This window comes from Mastigoproctus giganteus, chromosome 2 (genome assembly GCF_048544385.1).
Source record: "Mastigoproctus giganteus isolate SK-2022 chromosome 2, ASM4854438v1, whole genome shotgun sequence".
Taxonomy (NCBI): Eukaryota; Metazoa; Arthropoda; class Arachnida; order Uropygi; family Thelyphonidae; genus Mastigoproctus; species Mastigoproctus giganteus.
Window position 1 is genome coordinate 65886440 of NC_143576.1, and position 22239 is coordinate 65908678.

Here is a 22239-nt window from a genome sequence, read left to right on the forward strand (position 1 = left end):
AGCCAAGCCATCATCCAGGACTATGAAGGCTGAGAGAGGTGTGGAAGCAGCTAAGGATAAATTAGAAGCTAGCAGAGGCTGGTTTAATAGGTTTAAGGAAAGAAGCCATCTCCACAACTTCAAAGTGTAGGATGAAGCAGCTAGTGCTGATGCAGTAGTTGCAGAAAGTTATCCATTTGAGCTTTCTAAGATCATTGAAGATGGTGGATATACTAAGCAGCAGATTTTCAACATGGACGAAACAGCCCTATATTGGAAGAAGGCACCGTCTAGGACTTTTTATTGCTAAAGAGAAGAAGTCAATGCCTGGCTTCAAAGCTGCAAAAGACAGGCTAACTCTCTTGTTAGGAGCTAATGCAGCTAGTGATTGCAAGTTAAAACCTATGATGATTTATCACTCAGAAAATCCTAGGGCCCTAAAGAACTATGCAAAAGCTGGCCTCCCTGTTTATTATAAATCTAATTCAAAAGCTTGGATGACTGGAGATCTTTTCTCAAATTGGTTCACAGACTATTTTAAGCCTACAGTTGAGACATTGCAAGGAAAATAAAATTCCTTTCAAGATTTTACTGCTTGCTGACAATGTCCCTGGCCATCCTAGAGCTCTAATTGGTTTGTACAAGGAGACAAATGTTATTTTTCTATCTGCAAATACAACTTCATTGCTGCAGCCTATGGATCAAGGTGTGGTTGCACCATTTAAATCAGGCGCCTCTGTAGCCAGGTGGGAAGGAGCAGCAGTGCGTAGCACATGCTTCTTGATTAAACTGGGGTTCGAGCCCGTCACCACCAAACACGGAGGATGCGGAAAAGTCAGGGAATGACCACCGCATTTCCCAGAGCAATATGGCCTTAGTTGCTAATGCTCCTTAAAAAAAACAAAAAAAAAAACATTTAAATCATATTACTTAAGAACTTTTGCTACGGCTATAAATGCCTTCTACAGTAGCTGACCATAAACAAAATAAATTAAAAGCATTTTGGAAGGGCTTCATGATTTTGGATGGTATAAAAACTATTAGAAATGCATGGGAGGAAGTTAAAGAAACAACATTGAAAGGTGCTTGGAAGAAGCTAATTGCCACACTTATGGACGATTTTGAAGGCTTTGAGATTTCAGTGAAGGAAGTCGCTACAAATATTGTGGAAATGGCAAGAGAATTAGAATTGCAAGTTGAGCCTGAGAGTGTGGCAAATTGCTTGTCTCTCATGATGAGACCCTAACAGACAAAGATCTTCTTCTGACTGAAAAGCAAGGAAGGATGTTTCATGAAGAGGAGTCTGATCCTGATGATATTCCTGCTTGATGCCACCCAAAATCCCAACATACCAATTGTATTTAAAAAACCAAAATTAAGAGTCTATATCTCAGAAACTGTTTTTGCAATAAAAAATGTTTTTCATGTAATCAAAATGGCCCCTAAAAACATTAAAATTGTATTATATATGCTGTATTTATTCAATTCTAAGACGCACCTTTTTTACCCCTATAAACATCTCTAAAAACGGGGTACATCTTACAATCGATAGCATCTTACAATCGCAGTTTTTTCCCCCGAATTTTCCCACGTTTTGTTTTTACGTGGAAGCCCTGCTTCCAAGTTTGACTGTTGCATTCTCCATTCCATTGGAGAATAAAGTGACATGGATGATTTCATGTGCTTCCGAAATGTGAACCCACCGTTATTTCATTATAGTGGACCACACTCGGTGAAAACTAGGAAGTTTTGTTTGTATCTTCAAAAGTACGTAAGAAGTGGAGTTACTGTATTTCATTAATTTTGATCCCTTATTGCACATTAAAATGTCAAAACAATTGCACTACGAAGCCGCATTGAAACGAAAAGTTGTGTATGCAAAAGTACATGGAAATAGAGCTGCAGGTCGACATTTTGACATTAGTGAAGTAAATGTTCGTCGTTGGAGAAATGATCGCAATTCCATATTTTTGTGCAAAGCAACAACAAAGTGCTTTACAGGGCCTAAGAAAGGAAGATTTCCACAAGTCGATGAAGCTGTGATACGTTTTGTAACGGAGACACGCGCAAAAGGATTACCCATCACTCAACAAGCCATGCAGTTGAAAGCCGGAGAAATTGCCAAGTCCCTCTGAATAGAGAAAATAATTTTAAAAGGCAATCGCAGCTGGTGCAACAGACTCGTGCATCATAATAGATTATCGTTAAGGCGCCGAACATCTATCTGTATAATCACCGAAATAGGTGAAATGGCATTTTTTACATCTCGTATTGTGAATGCCTTTACAACGAGTCACCCTGATGTTGCACTACCTCTAATAAGCAACTGGAGAAGACTAATGTTACTTATGTTACTAATGTTACTTTGCCACCTGAGAAGACTAATGTTACTTATTCTTGGCTGATACCACCACCCAGGGGTGGTGGTATCAGCCAAGGTGGTATCCACCAAGAATCCACTGGTGAAGTTGTTGCCTATTCAAGAATCCACTGTCAAAGGTAGTTCGATAATAGGGCAGCTCGTTCTAAAGGCATTCACAATATGAGATATAACAAAAATGATGCCTTTCACTTACTTCGGTGATTTACTATGAACTAAAATGATACTACACGGTAATTTGTTTGATTAGCGAATTTTCCGTAGATACAGGTTTTCAGCGCTAAAACCTTTTTAGTACAAACATTTTGATATAATGGAAGTGACATATTGCAGTTGTTTTCATCGATATCTTAGTGGTTGCCATATCCATAATTAGATTTGGCAACCTCAGAACTTAAGCGTTAAGCGTTAAGTTCTGAATTACTTAATGGATTGTTGTTCTGTGTTATTGTTATTGTGACCTTTTAAGGTATGTTGAAACTCCAAAGGAGCTCATTCTTCCAATTTGTAATGAGTTTAATGAACAGAATGTTAAACATTCTGTTCATTTCTAACAGAATGTTAAACATTCTGTTAGAAATCCTCAGTTTAAAAAATTTTCCCTGTAGGCAGAGCAAAATATTTATAAATTCTGAAATAGTACTTAAAAATGATCTTTAACTTATCTATGCACATCTTTTCATTTTTATTTGTGTAGTTAATATTTCATAGTTGCAACAAGTTACAACCATCCCAATCATCATGTCAACCACAGGTATGGTGCCAAAGACCCTACATAACAGCCTAGCAGCAATAGGACTTCCATTGAACACCTACAAGGAACTCCAAAACGTTGCAATCCTGAACACCTGTAGGATAGTCAGCGAGTTCCTTGACCAACAGTAACACCAAACATAACAACAGCCACCCTGTTTACTTGGTAGCAATACCCATCATGAGGTGGAACCCTCAATCAGGGTTCCACCTTATGATGGGTATTGCTACCCATCATAATCCATCATATACATCATATATATGATGTATACATCATCATATACATATTGCTACCCAAACAATGGGCCCAACACCAAATCCTGGGTGAATCCACTAATAACATTAGTCCATGAAGAGTAGTGTCCATTGATAACCACTCTCTGTCTTCTCCCACTTAACCATCCCTTTATCCACTGTATTAACTTGCCCTTAATGACACACTTCTTCAATTTGTACAGTAGTCTTCCATGTGCCACAGTATCAAAAGCTTTTCTAAAATCCAAGTATATGATATCAAAATTATTCTTTGCATCCAGTTCCTTTGTGACCACATCATTGTGTATCCAATAAAATTTGTTAGACAAGACTGTGTCTGAACTGTAACTGCAGTGTTGTCTAAATGATCTTGCATCTCTTCCTTAACCAGGGGCTCCATTATTTTCCCTGGAACAGAAGTTGGACTAACAGTTTTGAAATTACCTGTGATAGGTTAAATAAATTTAAGGAAGAACTGGACAAACGTTTAGAGGGAATGGTTGTGTGAATTTTTTTTTTTTTTTTTTGGCTGATGCTACATTAGCTCATACGCTTGCTTTCTTGCATCACATGCCACGATTACTACTACTACTACCTTTTGATCCCCCCAATTTGTGAATTGGGGATACATTTGCACTTCTCCAATCCATGGAGACTTCCCCTGAATCTAAGGAAGTTTTTATAATTAGGGCTAAGGGTTTGCTTACTTCCTTTGCTGCCTCCTTTTATATAACTGGATAGATCCCATCCACCCCAGGTGCTTTCCTTATGTTTAACTTCAACAATTTCTCCTCCACTTTGCTGTCAGTTATTACAAAATCATTTAGTTCCCTTTTAGAATTTGATAAACTTCTGGCATTCTTCTCCTAGAATAACTCCTCATGTGTGAAAGTAGATAAAAAATACTCATTCAGTTTGTCAGCTATCTGAATAGAATCATCAATAGTCGAACCATCTGTGTTAAGTGGACCAATCTGATTCACCCCTTCTTTCTAGAGTTTACATAAGTAAAAAACTCTTTGCTGTTTTTCTTTGCATTCTTTGCCAAAGATTTCTCGTAATCTGCCTTTGCCTGTCTAACCTCCTTTTTACTTGATTACAGACTAGCTTATATCTGCCATAGGATTCTATGTCGCATGATAATTTATATGCATTTCTCTTCTCTGCCACGAGTCTCATTAATTTCTCTGACATCCATTTAGGCCTAAACCTTGAACAGTATTTCTTAGTTGGTATGAAAAGCCTAGTACCCTCCAAGATAAAGTTCCTTTGTGCTTCCTATTTAGAATTCACCTTTGATCAAACAAGATTGAGCCTTAACAAATCAATTCTGCATTCTGTGCATCCAAACTGCATTCCAGTCTAGATGGTCCTGCCTGCCTTACTTTTTTATGTGTAATTATTATTTTATCTATAATGAATATGTATATAAAAAATTATCTATAAACGATAATGTCATGGTCACGTGTAATTATTAGGCAACCACAGGAAAGTGCCATAACTTCAAGTAGTCTTTTTTTTCCCATCTGAGTCAAACTCTATGATATATTTCTCCCTTTGGCTGCTTCTAATTGACTGCAGCTACCGTACATTATACCATACATTCATACCATACATTATACAAACTTTGAAGATGTGCAATCTTCTAAATTTTTTTTTAAATATATTTCTATATCACACACTTACACTAAGTTGCTTTGAATTAGCAACACCTATGTAATTGGTATGTAATACCTTGTGGGCCATCTTTTGCTCATAATACTGTCCACACACGTATTAGTATTGTCTTCAGTGTGTCCTGTGGTAGTGTTACAAATGCATTGCACAGTGTGTCAAGTAATGGACACATTGTGCAATGCATTTGTATTGCACAATACAAATGCATGCACCTTTGTCGTGCATTTGTATTGTGCATGCACCTTTGTCAGGTGCATGGTAGTTGTGCTGAATGTCCTTTTTCAGTAGGTCCCAAACATACTCAGTTGGATTAAGGTCAGGTGTTGTTTTTTTTTTTTTTTTTGTTAGTTGTTGGCGCATTCAGCTTCTGTGGCTATAATGCACCTCCCAAAGTTTTTGCATTTTACTCTGATCCAAGCCTGCGACCTTTGGGTTGCCAGGCAGGCACTTTACCCACCTGGCTAGCCCGGTCGGCTCAGGTGAGTTGAGTGGCCATAGAGAATACATTGTCATATTCCTGAAATCAGTTAGAAACCTGCCAGGCCTTGTGACAGGTTGAGTTGTCCTGTTTATAGACACTGGAGTTGTCTAGATACACGATCAATCTGAAGGGGTGTACTTGGTCAGCATTGACCTTACCATACATTACAATGACCTCAATTAACTATGATCAGAGCCCAGGGCATGCCACTAAAACAGTCCCCAAAGCATAAAGCCACTGCCTCCAGCCTGATAAACACCAACAGTGCGTTCATGTGCTATAGGTTCACGTTGTTTTCTCCAAATGCAGATACATCCATCAGCAAGGTAGAGTTGAAAACACGATTCATCCCGTTTACCGGGTGACAGATTTCCACAAGTCAGTGGTTCAAAGTTATTGCTGACGAGCACATGCAAAGCATAGTTTCTTGTATTTTATAGTGAGCATAGGTACTAATGATGGCCCGAGTATGAACTAATGTTCACTGCATAGTCCATGTGAACCTTGTTCTTACTGTTCTCCTGTTGTACTGGATAGTTAGCTGGATAACTGTGCTGTGTTTTGAGGCAAGAAGCCCACAGTTCCCATGAGCATCGACCACACATGGCTGTCCCATATGTGAATTTTTGCTGGTTGTTCATTCACTCTTGAACCAGTCACAGTAGACTCATGATGCCACAGAACGGGTGCAGTTCACCTTGCTGGCTTTTGTCGAGATACTGCCACTTGCACATCTTGTCCCACGATCATTCCACATTTGAAGTTGGAAAGGTCTTTATGCCTACCATTCTTCTTTGCATACACTCAAAAACTGATCACCAATTCAGCCGTTCCCGACTTTGAGCTTTCACTAGCATTGCATTCCATTCCTACACAAGGGAGTGCTGCTAATTTAAAGACAACTCATTAAGTATATATACACCCAGTGATTACTGAATTATAGCCACCACATCCATAAAGGACTATGCTGCTTAGTTCTTGTAAAAAGCCAAACAGCTTCCTCTGATAGAGCAGTGGTAATTTGCATTAGGTTGTGCAAATCAAAGTGAAAAAGTAGCAGTTATGGGACATGGTAAAGATATCACAGCGTTTCAAAAAGGGTATGATTGCGGGAGCTTGTTCATTGGGTGCTTCCATATTTGAAAAATGTATCATCCCTTGCTCATGTCCCACTGTGGTTAAGGTGTACAAAGAATGGTGTTGAATGGGTCAAACAACCTCCTTCTAATAGAACTGTAAAGGATTATGCACGGTAGATGTTTATGGTAACTGAAGGGTGCAGTGTGTTGTACGTGCTCAATGGCAGGTCACTGTGTGACAGTTGACATCACAATAAATATGGGAAATGCAAGAACAATATCACAGATCACCATATGCCGCACACTCAGACATATGGGATTCCACAGCAGGCGCCTAAGAGACACCTTCCTCACCACTGGTTGGAGTGTGCTGGTCACGAGTCCAAATACTTGGTGTAACACACCGACAGATGCCTCCGTGTGTGTGTGTGTGTGTGTGTGTGTGTGTGTGTGTGTGTGTGTGTGTGTGTGTGTGTGTGTGTGTGTGTGTGTGTGTGTGTGTGTGTGTGTGAGAGTTACTAGAACATATAGTACTTGGTACCGTGCTTGGTTGCAGGTTGAGAAGACGAAAGAAGATATTTGTTGACATTAGACTTGAACTTCTGTGGACTATAATTTTCAGGAAATATTTAGCATTAGTAGAGGCATTTGATGCACGAAAGCAAGCTTATGCAGCATCAGCCAAAAAAAAAAAAAAAAAAACCCCACTTCCACTTCACCCCTCTGTTCGTTCAAAATACCTGTCCAGCTGAGCCTTAAACTTATTTAGGCTATCAACCTCCACCACAAGGGATGGAAGTCTGTTCCACCAACCAACCACCCGCTGGCTAAAGGCAAATTTCCGCACGTCTATCCTACATCTGTCTTTCCTCAGTTTGAATTTATGCCCTCTCAGGTGATTTTTCTGAGCTAGAGGAAGAATCCCATCAGCATTGAGCATGCTTAAACCATTCAAGGCTTTATACACCTCTATCAGATCACCTCGCTGGTGCCTAGTCTCCAGACACTGTAATTTGCAAAACTTAAGCCTTTCTTCGTACGAGCACCCCTTTGTTCCATTCACTAATCTTGTTGCCCTTCTCTGTACTCGTTCCAGCAGCTCTACATCCTTCTTGAAATGAGGTCTCCAGACCTGTATACAGTACTCTAGGTGTGGCCTGACCATTGCCTTATACAATGGAATAATCACCTCCTTATCCCTGCTAGAAAAATTCCTGTATATCATTGACAATACTCCATGAGCTACTCTTGCAGCCCGTCTGCACTGCTCAGAGAACTTCATATCTGCCTGCACGACCACCCCCAAGTCCCTTTCATTCTCTACCACTGTCAGTGTAGTACCACAGAGTTGATACGTTGCTCTGGGGTTGCTGTTTCCCATGTGTAGTACTTTACATTTATCAATGTTAAACTTCATTTGCCACCTCTCTAAGCCCATCTGCTCAACCTTTCCAGATCCTGTTGCAGCAGCATAGTGTCAGTAGTGTCCTTGACAACCCTGCCAACCTTTGTATCGTCTGCAAACTTGGACATTAAGCCCGATATACCATCATCAATATCATTTATAAATACAGAAAACAATAATGGACCCAACACTGAGCCCTGAGGGACTCCACTAATAACATCAGTCCACGATGAGCAGTGTCCATTGATTACCACTCTCTGTCTTCTCCCCCTCAACCACCCCTTTATCCATAGCAGCAATTTACCTCCAATGTCACACTGCTCCAATTTGTGTAGCAGTCTTCCATGTGCAACAGTATCAAAAGCCTTTCTAAGATCCAAGTGTATAATATCCAAGTTATTCCCTGCATCCAGTTCTTTTGTGACTGCATCATAGTATCCAATCAAGTTGGTCAGGCAAGACTTCCCCTTAACAAAACCATGCTGTGTCTGAGCTATAACTGAAGTCTTGTCTAAATGATCCTGCAGTGCTTCTTTAACCAGTGCCTCCATTAATTTTCCTGGAACAGAAGTTAAGCTCACAGGTCTATAATTACTTGTGTCAGCCTTTGATCCTCCTTTGTGAATTGGGGTCACATTTGCACATTTCCAGTCTATGGGTACCTCCCCTGAGTCCAAGGAAACTCTCATAATTATGGCTAAGTGTTTGCTTACTTCCTTTGCTGCCTCCTTTAATATAACTGGATAGATCCCTTCCACCCCGGGTGCCTTTCTTGTGTTTATCTTCAACAGTTTCTCCTCCACTTTACTCCCAGTTATTTCAAGGTTCTGTAGCTTACTGCTAGAGTTGAATACACCTCTGGCATTCCCCTCGCTGAATAACTCCTCATGTGTGAATGTCGATGCAAAATATTCATTTAGTTTGTTAGCTACCTGAGCAGGATCATCAACACTTGACCCATCAATATCAAGTGGACCAATCTGATTCATCCCCTTCCTTCTAGAGTTTACATAAGTAAAGAACTCTTTGCTGTTTTTCTTTGCATCCCTTGCCAAGGATTTCTCGTAATCTGCCTTCGCCTGCCTAACCTCCTTTGTAACTTGGTTGCATATCAACTTGTATCTATCATAGGCTTCTGTGTCATGTGTTAATTTGTATGTATCCCATGCATTTTTCTTCTCTGCCATATGCCTCATTAGTTCATCTGACATCCATTTTGGCCTTAACCTTGAACAATATTTCTTAGTTGGTATGTAAAGCCTAGTAGCTTCCAAGATAAGTTCTTTGAATGCTTCCCATTTTGAATTTGCTGTTGGTAACATCATCAGTTGGTCCCACTGTATAGAATTTAAATACTGTCTCAGTCCATCGTAGTCGCCTTTACGGAAGCAATAACCCTTCCCCTTACCCCTAATGGTAGTTACCTCTTTGAGTAAATCCCACTTCAGCACACTGTGATCACTGCCACCTAGTGGTTCATTTATCTGCAAATTCTTAATGCATGAAGAATCACTGCTGATAATCAAATCAAGAGTATTACTCCCTCTAGTTGCCTCCCGAACATGCTGATGTAGAAAACAATCATCCAATAAATCCACAAAAGTCCTGCTAGTGTGTGAGTAACCATCCCCCAAATTCCAGTCAATATCTGGGAAATTAAAATCTCCCATTATAAGACACTCTGATTTACTGGCCCACTCTATTTCCCTGTACAGTTCCTTATTATACTCATCAGAGTCATTAGGCCTATAGCACACTCCTACTCTCAATTTTGATCTCCCAATGTTTATGTCACACCAAACTGACTCCACACTGCACTGTCCAGCGATGTCGACTGGCTTCACTTCCTTGGTTTTTATGTGTTTCTTAACTAATAACATAACCCCTCCTCCCTTCCTATCCTGTCTATCCTTTCTGTAGACGTTGTACTCCCCAAATTGCAGTTCTGCATCCCTTATATCTGTGTGACACCACGTCTCTGATATCCCAACAATATCTGCCTTCGATGTTTTGAGCAAAACCTCAAATTCATCAAATTTATTTACTAAACTCCTAGCATTGGTGTACACGCAAGTATACCTGCACCTGTTTCTATTCTTAGCTACCCTAACACAACCCATGTGTTTACTTGTACCGCAATGGCTCCCAGCAGTCTCTGAAATACCATGCATCTTGTTTTTCAGGCTTCTGCTCATTCTAATAGAAGCAGTGCAAGAATTCTTTCACCTCTGCCAGTGGCTACTGTCAATCTATTGGTCTTTGTCTCCCCCCAAGCTAGCAGTTTTCCGACCAACCTAACACTGCCTCGATAGCATCAACAAATATTCTTGCACCCTTTCTATTTAAGTGTATCCCATCCCTGTAGAAGCAATCTCTCCTGTTAACAAGTACAGTCCAGGCTGAAAAAAATTCTACCCCTTGAGCCTTGCACAATCTTTCCAGGGCCGAATTGATCGACAAGGCTCTCATCATATACTCCCTCCTATCGTGTCTGGGCAGAATTGCAGACACTTTCAAATTCAACCCTAATTCTCGGCTTTTGTTCAACAGTGACCTGTACTTGTTAAGTAATTCTGCCGGTCTCCTACTCTTAATATTATTAGTGCCAACGTGTACAACTATATCACCTTTTGTGCCCTTAAAACTATGATATGTATGAAGGAAGGTTGTTCCAGGAAACAGCAGTTGAATGAATAAACAAGGAAGATGAAAATTGGTTCTGTGAGTTTAAAGTTGGACAGTAAATGGATGTTGGCGGCACATGTTTAGATTTTTGAATAAGAGAGTTGGAATTATAGATGCCAATTCAGAAGAACAGTGCCCATGGAAGTATCTGTAGAAAAGGCGTGCAGAAGAAACAGTGCGTCTATGAGACAGCGAGTGCAGAGACTCTGTTATAGAGGAGTCATTAATTATTCTAACTTCCCTCTTCTGAATGGAATCTAGAAGCCTGAGAGAGGTTTTGGGGGCACCACCCCAGATGTGGGAACAATATTCCAAGGGCAGATTTGCGATTTCTACAAAGTGAACAGCTGTTTGGAAGAAAAGTAACACTGAGAGCGAAAGAGAAAACCAAGTTTTTTTAGATGCAGGGGAAGCAATATTTGTAATATGCTTTTGGAGAGATTAGAAGTTGAAAAACAGGGTAATCCCCAAAAGAGATATATCAACTTGCCTAGAAATCGGAGTGTCATCAAAGGTAAGCATAGGAGAAGTAGAATCCATTTTTGTGAGATATAAGACAAGACTGAGTTTTAGGAGGATTGAAATCAACTAAGTTGTCTTTGCCCTACTGTAGAATAGAATTACCTGGACATTGGCATTTAAGGAACTGTTATCAGATATTTGAGTAGTTGAAGCTGATTGAGCAGGGAAAGGTTTATCAAAATGAAAAGTGGAATGCAATGTGCTATCATCAGCAAAACTATGAATAGGATTTCCAGTCAGTGGAAGAAGGTCATTAATATACAAGAGAAAAAGAGTGGAGGGAAAAACTGAACCTTGGAGGATACCAGCATTAGTGGAGAAGTTAGAAGATAGAGGGCACCTACATAGCCAGGTGGGCAGGAGCAGCAGTGTGTAGCACACACTTCTTGATTAGACCGGGGTTCAAGCCCGTGACCACCAAATATGGAGGATATGGAAAGGTCAGGGAATGACCACCACATATCCCCGGTGCAATATGGCCTTAGTTGCTAATGCTCCTAAAAACCAAATAACAACAATAATAACAACAGAAGACAGAGAGCCATCAGTGAGTGATCAGAGAGAAAACTGGATATCCAATTACAAAAAACAGTTGGAAAACCATAAGATGAAAGCTTGTTTAGAAGACCTTTATGCCAAACACTATTGAAAGCCTTTGAGATGTCAAGAGCAACTGCTTGTGTTTCCCCAAATTTTTCCATTGAATATGTCCATAAATGGGTAACATAAGCCAGAATATCACAGTGGATCAACACTGACAGAATCCATACTGGCGATCGTTGATCAGACGGAAGGTTTCTAGGTAGTTTAAAAGTTGGTGGTTAATTGATTTCTCCATTGCTTTAGAAAGTAGAAGTAATTGCAATGATAATTGGATGGGAGGGATTTGTCACCCTTTTTAGGAACTGGCTGGATTTAAGCAAATTTCCAAGCAGAAGAAAAAACACCTTTGGAATAAGAAAGTGAAAAAAGGTGGCAAAGAACAGTTGAATGGAGTGTGTTGGGAATGGTGGGAGGTGTTTTACCAAGATCATTAATACATGAGTTGGAAGAAAAATGGGATGCTAGCAGGTCAGCTTTATCCTCAGCTGAAGTGATTACAGGTCCATCTGGTTTTGACAGATGTGGGAGCAAAGATGGGAAAAAGTTGCAGCCAATAGCTTTGGCATGAAACCAGAATATCGGCTACCATTAGGGCAAGAAGCAAGTTTTCTACTCTTAGCCTGTTAAAAATCTAGTTTGGACTGATTAATAACTGCTTTACAATTGTTGCTAGCTTTGGTGGAGGCAGAAAATGAAACTGAAGAATTGGAAACAAGCCAATTATGATATGCAATGTTCTTCTCTTGAAGAGCCTTAGCACATTTATTGAAAAACCAAGGTTTAATAAAGGAAGAGATTTTAATGTGGAGTGTTGAATAAAGGATTCCATTCCTACAAGAATAAAGTCACGGACACGATCTGAGCAAACATTCACATGAGAAGTTTTGAAACAGTAATTCAACCAAGGAAAAGAAGAAAAGAAATCTCGCAGGTCATCCTGTTTTCCATTCTTGTAATGCCAAACAACATGAGGTTGGGAATAGCCGTGAGATAAAGACTCCATTGGAGAAGAGACAATCACCAAGTTGGGATCTGAGGTGCCTAAAAGACTTGCTTCGACCGTGTACTTAGAAGGGTTGTTTGTGAGAAAAAGATCAAGTGTGTTGGCTGTATGGTTAGGATTGTCCGGTATTCTTGTAGGTAAATGAACAATCTGTGCAAGGTTATTAGTAATTGCAAAAGCCTCAGCATCTCGACCAGCTTGGTCAGTGTGACTAGAAAGCGGAAGCCAGCTGGAGTTGTGAACATTAAAATCACCAAGGAAAATTACCTCGCTGTTAGAAAAGTTGGACTGGAGAAAGTCATGTACCACCTTTGAGGCGAAAGGAATCATACAGCGAATAATTTGAGGATGGGATGAGCAGTAGTTGAATCAACCGATAACCGAGATTCTGTCAGGAAAAGTACATGGAGTTTGGCAGACTGCAAGTGGAAATGGACATCGTTCAGATTAGAACTGAGACCATGTATACTTGTGAAAAGAACTAGTTCATCATAACCTGAAAAGTCATCAGTCATACTGCAGGATGGAAGAGGTGGGGAAGGGTTGACTGGAACTTAGCTCTGGAGACTAATCATGGGTTCCACCACTTCAAGCCTCCAATAAGCAAAGTGGTGGTATTGCACCTGTTGTTGAGAGTCATCTACCACCTAGTATTGCCTGCTAACACAGAGGGGCGGCATTCCTCCATGTGGTGTGGGTGCCACACCTCGAACCCTGCTTACTTTGGTTCACCCACAGTGCTTGTGCATGAAGGATTACTAACAGTCTCACCATCATGAAGGTGCAAGCAGAGGATAGGGCTGCCACAGACCGTCTGGACTTTGCCCAAATTGGGTCCACTTGACTTGAATGACACCCGAATATCAGTTCCATCAGCGTTTTAGACTACAGCTTGTCTGGCATATCTGAAAGAATGTTTGTGAGAACCTCAAGGAGTAACATGAGTCCATGGACCCATCGTGTATGGTGCCCTCTATTCAGGCAGGTGGCAGCAGTTGCTTAATATGGGACATGTTTTTGTGGCAAGAACTAGAATCTCTTGTGCATATGGACCAATGTCTCACTGCTGTGGTCTACCAAGAGCTCTTAGGTGACCTTGTTCCCTCTGCCAGCAAAGATATCACCCACCTTGATTGGCCTCCAAATTTGCCTGACCTCAGACCGATTGAACACTTTTGGGATGTTTTGGACGAAAAATTGATGCATGTGGATATACAATTGTCAGCTTTTCCGACACTGTTGAAAACCTTGTAGGCAGCATGGCTCGAGATCCCTACAGACATCTAGTTGAGTCAATGCCTAGGCGAATATTTGTGTGATGGTCACCCAGCACGGTATTAGGTAGGTGGTCATAATTCATTGGTCACTCGGTGTAAATATATTTTATTTCTGGAATATGGTTCCAAAAATCAAGCTGTCATACAGTCATTTCTCATTTGTGAGCTTATCAATTTTTTATATTGCTTACCTCAGGAATGTTTTCCATAGCTCCTAAAGCAGTGGCTACAAACTGGTTTCCGAAGCACTACATTCTGTAGTTAGACAAAAAATAAATAAAAAAAACTGCCCACTTTTAAAGTTTGTGTGATGATCTATTGGTTAAATAGCAACAGCTGTCAGTCATTATTATTACAAAGCAATAAGAGACATATCGTGGAGTATGCGGAAAGGTCAAGGAATGACTACCGCATTTCCTGGAGCAATATGGCCTTAGTTGCTAATGCTCCTAAAAACCAAGTAACAGACAACAACAAATCATGGAGTAGTTCATTTATCAGTAAACCAGCTGATCATACAGCATGTGTATTCACTTTCTGGAAGTTATAGGGCACTTTCCGTAGCTGTATTTGCAAGCTTGTATTAATAGTAGAAGTGCTGCTACAACTGCTTTGATATGTATATTGCATTTATTTAAATGTATCTTGTTACAATAGTCCAGGGCTGTTACTAATGCGGACGGGAACTTGCACCCCGGATTACCTGAGCACCACCTTTATATTCTTCAGTCATATTCTTTTCACTTTCCTACCCCTAAAATTCTTCAACACTCTGAGCTATTAGTGCAGTTGAAGGGCAGGAGTGTCTATTACTATCCTAAGTAACCTCCTAACTTCACCTCCAAATAGCTAAGTAGCCAGACACTGACTGCTTATTGTAACAACATGCATTTAAATAAATACAAAATATAAACTTACCAGCTCTATCTTTGCAGTCTGCCACAAGATAGGCAAGTATTTTCAAATAAAAATTGTTAAAATATTACTTATGCAAATAATCCCTTTGAATTTACACACACATATATATATATATATATATGTGTGTGTATATATATATATATATATATATATGTGTGTGTTTTAAAGGTAGCAACAGTTTAAAATATTATTAATAATAGAAATATAAAAATAATAATAATGGATTATCATATATGTTTTAAAGGTAGCAACAGTTTAAAATATTATTAATAATAGAAATTAAAAAATAAAAATAATAATAATGGATTATCTTAAATCTCATTGTTTCTTGCATAGATCCCACACGGGTAAGAAAAAAATATATTTCTTCTTCTCTCAATGAATTTTGCATCTATTTTATATTATTTCTACTTAAAGGAGGGGGGAAAAAAAACTTTATCTATTTCAGCTTCAAGACACACACACACACACACACACACACACACACACACACACACACACACACACACACACACACACACACACACACACACACAGCGTTTCAAAACATGTGGGCTGTATCCTCAGGATTGATTTAGTATTTGAAAATAGTGAGAACAGCTTATATAAATGTGTGTACAATTCAGAATGTTATGGGGGCTGTGGGTGCTTGAATTTTAAAAAATGCTTTGGATTTTTCAGTTGAAAAAAATTAAGCCAAAAAATAATTAAATTAATAAGTAACATTTATGATTTTATTATTAATATTATAATTTATTATTTATTATTAATAATAAATAAAAATAATAAAATACTTTTGCTTATTCTTATTTATTTATTTTTATTTTTTATATTGCAAACTCCTACTAATTTCTTAAAACTCAAACAGCCATAGGTCCATAACGATTCAGAATCATATGCATATTTATATGAACTGGTTCCATTATTTACAGGCACTGAATCGATTCTGAAAGTATTTCCCATATGTGAAACATCCTTTGGATAAAAATCCAAAGCATTTTTTAAAATCTTATATATCAGGGTGGCCAACGAGTCGATCGCGATCTACCAGTCAATCGTGGATTTAATTTCGGTCAATCACAACGTATTTTAAATATACAGTCATCCCTCGATTTGTGTACCTTGTGCAATGAAATTTTTGAAATGGTAGATCGTGGCGCATTTTGAAGAAAAAAAGTAGATTGCATCACTATTAAGTTGGCCACTCCTGCTATATATATATATATATAAGATGGAGAAAGTGGTATCCTGGAAAGTTTCCAGAGAGAGAGAGAGAGAGAGAGAGAGAGATGCTACATTCATTAAAGTGGCAGTGTTACCTTGCCACTTTTTTGTAACATTGTACAATATTTCTGCAGTATTAGATTTCAGAAATCCAGAATTTTGGAATCTGTCAAGGGTTATCTCAATGTTGCCACATTTATCAGATTATCCAGTATATATATTTTTGATAAGAACGAAGAGAAATTAGCCTGTTTTTTTTTTGTTTTTTTTTTTTCTCTGTCTATTTCAGTTTCCCAATATTGCCATAGGAAATGCAGAGCTCTTAAATCTCATTGTTTCTTGCATAGATCCCACACAGGTAAGAAAAAAATATATATTTTCTTCTCTCAATTAATTTTGCATCTATTTTATATTATTTCTACTTAAAGGAGGGGAAAAAAATAACTTTATCTATTTCAGCTTCAAGATTTGCTCTGCCACATATTACAAGGAAATATGATTATGTTCAGGAAAGACTCATTCTTGTCAGTTCTAAGTAAGTTATATTTTAAGGAGAATATATAGTTGCTCTTGTTTGGCCATTTTTCTAACTTTTTTTTTTTTTTTTTTGCAAAAGCTTACTTTGTGGAACATTGGCAATTAATCTTAAGTGATCATAAGTAGGAATATAGTTTATTCAGATTTTAAAAAACTGAAGTTTTAAGCCAATTTCATTATGGTTAATAATTTGCAGAAACAGATAATCTGTATTATAATAAATCACACACAACTATTCTTTCATCATAACTGTCTGAATCAGACTGATTTATTAATTTCATTGTACATCATAAAGTTATAAATAAAGTGGCGAATTAAAACCTTAGTGAAACAAAGCATATATATGCCATAGCACAAACTAGCCCAAAATATTATTTTCAATGAAAATTCAGCTTTCTTTTTAAAAAAGTGATTACTTTTAAAAAGAAAAAAAAAATTTAATTCAAATACAGTCCTTTTTTTATTTTTGCAATAACACCAAGTCAGACCTGCTTATAAAGATATTCTCTAGTATTTGAATACAGCGTACTGTTAAAAACAGCAGTACATAATTCCCCGCAGACTTTTTTTATATATGGTTCCAATTTTCCAATTGCCAAAAAATTTTATTGTTATTTTTTATTTTATTTTTTTGTATGACAATCCTTAAAAAAATATTAACTATCACTATAGCATCAGAGTTGTGGCACGGCTCCAGTTCAAAAGGTGTTCAAACCCAAAAAAAATATATATACATAAAATCTCCATTTGTTTTTGTTCACATCCACATCCTTAAGCCACTAAGAAACACCATTACACAGTGGCCATAATGCATCAACATCTGGCCATAATAATTTTCCAATTGTTATGCACAATAAATAAAATATCCAGGAAGAAAGTACAGTAAACCCCCGCTATTTGCGGGGGTACGTTCCTGAGAAATGTCGCGAATACCGAAAACGCGAATACTGAGTTATTGCTCCCATAGTAATAAAGGGGTTCCGTTCCAAAGTATGAAATATATAAGAAAAACTAGTCTAAAATTTTGTCTATATCTATTATATGTACCTTCATAATATGACTATGTACATAGACAGTACATAGTGAAATGCAAGCATATGACATCGAAATGAAAATAAGAAACAATTTAATATTAAATGTAATATTTATTAGAAATTTCAAACCACCGCCTTTGCTAGCAAATAAACTTATCCCGCCAGTGATTTCACCAGTTTCGCTAAAGTGTTGATAAAGGAGTTTTGCCTTTTCACGAATGATGAGTGAACTTAACAGAATTTTATTTTGAGTTCGGTCTTCTATCCACAGATTTAAAGCTTTTTCCATTTTTTTTTTCTAATTTAACATCACGAGTTACAGAGCAAATTTTTGAAGCAATTAGCGCGTTTTCACAGACACTACGGCGGATTTTTTCTTCCGATTTTTGGATTGATCGTACCCTTGACTCATTGATTTTATAATGTTTTGCCACTGAAGAGAGACACTTTCACCATTAGAAATTTTATCTAATAACTCAATTTTATCCGCTAATGTCATCACCTTCTTTGCTATTTTCACATTTCTCTTGTTATTCGTAGCCATATTTTTGTAGGGGTTAGAAAGAACTTGTCCACAATAAAGTCACTTTCCTTCCGTTAAAAAACTCGAAAAGGTCTGTTTTACACTGCAAAACGGTAGATTTGTCATTTTTGTAAGCATATCAATTTATAAATTGATAATGGCTGCAGTTTACCTTTTACTGAAAAAATATTGTGCATCAAGGGAAAAAAATAAACGCAAAGATAAAAAAAAATGATAATAAGATCAATTTATAAGCATATAAATTAGCATTTAGCATTAGCATTAGCAGGGGCATATGATGCAAGAAAGCAAGCTTATTCAGCATCAGCCAAAAAAAAAAAAAAAAAAAAAACCCACTCCCATTTCACCCCTCCGTTCGTTCGAAATACCTGTCCAGTTGAGCTTTAAATTTGTTTAGGCTATCAACTTCAACAACAAGTGATGGAAGTCGGTTCCACCAACCAACCACCCGCTGGCCAAAGGCAAATTTCCGCACATCTATCCGACATCCGTCCTTCCTCAATTTGAATTTATGCCCTCTGAGGTGATTATTCTGAGAAGGATGAAGAATCCCATTGGCATTGAGCATGCTCAAACCATTCAAAGCCTTATACACCTCTATCAGATCACCTCGCCGGTGCCTAGTCTCCAAACTCTGTAATTTGCAAAACTTAAGCCTTTCTTCGTAAGAGCAACCCTTTGTTCCATTTACTAATCTTGTTGCCCTTCTCTGTACCCGTTCCAGCAGCTCTACATCCTTCTTGAAATGAGGCCTCCAGACCTGTATACAGTACTCAAGATGTGGCCTTACCATTGCCTTATACAAGGGAATAATCACCTCCTTATCCCTGCTAGAAAAATTCCTGTATATCATTGACAAGACACCATGAGCTACTCTTGCAGCTCGTCTGCACTGCTCAGAGAACTTCATATCTGCCTGCACAATTACCCCCAGGTCCTTTTCATTCTCCACCACTGTCAGTGTAGTACCGCAGAGTTGATACGTTGCTCTGGGGTTACTGTTTCCCATATGCAGCACTTTACATTTGTCGATGTTAAACCTCATTTGCCACCTCTCAGCCCATCTGTTCAACCTTTCCAGATCCTGTTGCAGCAGCATAGCATCAGTATTGTCCTTAACGACCCTGCCAACCTTTGTATCATCTGCAAACTTGGACATTAAACTTGATATCCCATCATCAATATCATTCATAAACACCGAAAACAACAACGGACCCAACACTGAACCTTGAGGAACTCCACTAATAACATTAGTCCACGTTGAGCAGTGTCCATTGATTACCACTCTCTGTCTTCTGCCACTCAACCATCCCCTTATCCATAGCAGCAATTTGCCTCCAATGCCACACTGCTCCAATTTGTGCAGCAGTCTTCCATGTGCAACAGTATCAAAAGCCTTTCTAAGATCCAAATATATAATATCAAAGTTATTCCCTGCATCCAGTTCTTTTGTGACTACATCATAGTATCCAATCAAATTGGTCAGGCAAGACCTGCCCTTAACAAAACCATGCTGCGTCTGAGCTATAACTGAATTCTTGTCTAGATGATCCTGCAGTGCTTCTGTAACCAGTGCCTCCATTAATTTACCTGGAACAGAAGTTAAACTAACAGGTCTGTAATTACTTGTGTCAGCCTTTGATCCTCCTTTGTGAATTGGGGTTACATTTGCACATCTCCAGTCTATGGGTACCTCCCCTGAGTCCAAAGAAGCTCTCATAATTATGGCTAGGGGTTTCCATACTTCCTTTGCTGCCTCCTTTAATATAACTGAATAGATCCCATCCACCCCAGGTGCCTTTTTTATGTTTATCCTCAACAATCTCTCCTCCACTTTCCTCCCAGTTATTACAAAATCATCCAGCTCACTGCCAATGTTTACTTTACCTACATCATTCTCCTTCCTGAATAACTCCTCATGCGTGAATGTAGATGCAAAATACTCGTTTAGATTGTTACCCACCTGAGCAGGATCCTCAACTGTTGAACCATCAATATCCAGTGGACCAATCTGATTCATCCCTTTCCTTTTCGAGTTCAAGTATGTAAAGAACTCTTTTCTGTTTTTCTTTGCATCCTTTGCCAAGGATTTTTCATAGTCTGCCTTTGCCTGCCTAATCTCCTTTGTGACTTGGTTACAGACCAACTTATATCTATCATAGGCTTCCATGTCACCCATTAATTTGTATGTATCCCATGCATTTTTCTTCTCTGCCACATGTCTCATTAGTTCATCTGACAACCATTTAGGCTTAAACCTTGAACAATATTTCTTAGTTGGTATGTAAAGCCTGGTAGCCTCCAAGATTAGTTCCTTGAATGCTTCCCATTTTGAGTTTGCTGTTGGTAACATCATCAGATGGTCCCACTGTATAGAATTTAAATACTGTCTCAGACCATCATAGTCGCCTTTACGAAAACAAAAACCCTTCCCTTTACCTCTGATGGTAGTTACCTCCTTGAGTAAATCCCACTTCAACACACTGTGATCACTGCCACCTAGTGGTTCATTTATCTGCAGGTTCTTAATGCATGAAGAATCACTACTGATAATCAGATCAAGAGTATTACTCCCTCTTGTTGCCTCACGAACATGCTGATGTAGAAAACAATCATCCAATAAATCCACAAAAGCCTTGCTAGTGTGCGAGTGACCAACCCACAAATTCCAGTCAATATCTGGGAAATTAAAGTCCCCCATTATAAGACTCTCTGATTTACTGGCCCACTCTATTTCTCTGTACAATATCTTATTATACTCATCAGAGTCATTAGGCCTATAGCACACTCCTACTCTCAATTTTGATTTCCCTATGCTTATGTCACACCAAACTGACTCGACACTGCCCTGTCCATCGATGTCGACTGGCTTCACTTCCTTGGACTTTATGTGTTTCTTAATTAATAGCATAACCCCTCCTCCCCTCCTGTCCTGTCTATCCTTTCTATACACATTGTATTCCCCAAATTCCAGTTCCGCATTACTTATATCTGTGTGACACCACGTCTCTGATATCCCAAAAATATCTGCCTTTGATGTTTTGAGCAATACCTCAAATTCATCAAATTTATTTACCAAACTCCTAGCATTGGTGTACACGCAGGTATACATGCACCTGTTTCTATTCTTAGCTACTCTAACACAACCCATGTGTTTACTTGTACCGCAATGACTACCAGCAGTCTCTGAAATATCCTGCATCTTGTTTTTCAGACTTCTGCTCATTTCAATAGAAGCAGTGCAAGAATCACTTCCACCTCTGCCACTGGCTACTGTTAATCTATTAGTCCTTGTATCCCCCCCCAACTAGCAGTTTTCCGACCCACCTAACACTGCCTCGACAGCATCAGCAAAAATTCTTGCACCCTTTCTATTTAAGTGTATCCCATCCCTGTAGAAGCAATCTCTCCTGTTAACAAGTACAGTCCAGGCTGAAAAAAATTCTACCCCTTGAGCCTTGCACAATCCCTCCAGGGCCGAATTGATCGACAAGGCTCTCATCATATACTCCCTCCTATCGTGTCTGGGCAGAATTGCAGACACTTTCAAGTTCAACCCTAATTCACGGCTTTTTTTCAACAGTGACCTGTACTTGCTAAGTAATTTCGCCGGTCTCCTACTCTTAATATCATTGGTGCCAACGTGTACAACTATATCACCTTTTGTGCCCTTAAAAGATGATATCCGCTCTACAACGTCATCAACCTTTGCCCCTGGCAGACATACCCTGGTCCTATTCCACCTATCCTTTTTACAAAGTATGTTCCCCGTTTCCCTGACAATAGAGTCACCAACAACTACTAGTTCCTGTGGGACCAGCGCATTCTGCCTAGGGGGCTGCTTCTGTGTTGCCTGATGACCAAGTGCAAGCTCTGGCGTTGA

The 22239-nt window shown here is 38.9% G+C and overlaps 1 protein-coding gene across 2 annotated transcripts in view; it reads left to right on the plus strand.

The window, feature by feature from the left end:
* The window catches only part of IntS3 (integrator complex subunit 3), a 1056838-nt gene that overhangs the window by 794665 nt on the left and 239934 nt on the right, over window positions 1–22239 (plus strand). For both annotated transcript variants that reach the window (XM_090368499.1, XM_090368500.1), the window contains 2 exons: window positions 16531–16599; window positions 16701–16776. In XM_090368499.1, the coding sequence (XP_090224625.1) occupies window positions 16531–16599; window positions 16701–16776 (145 nt within the window). The remainder of the gene's footprint in view (window positions 1–16530; window positions 16600–16700; window positions 16777–22239) is intronic.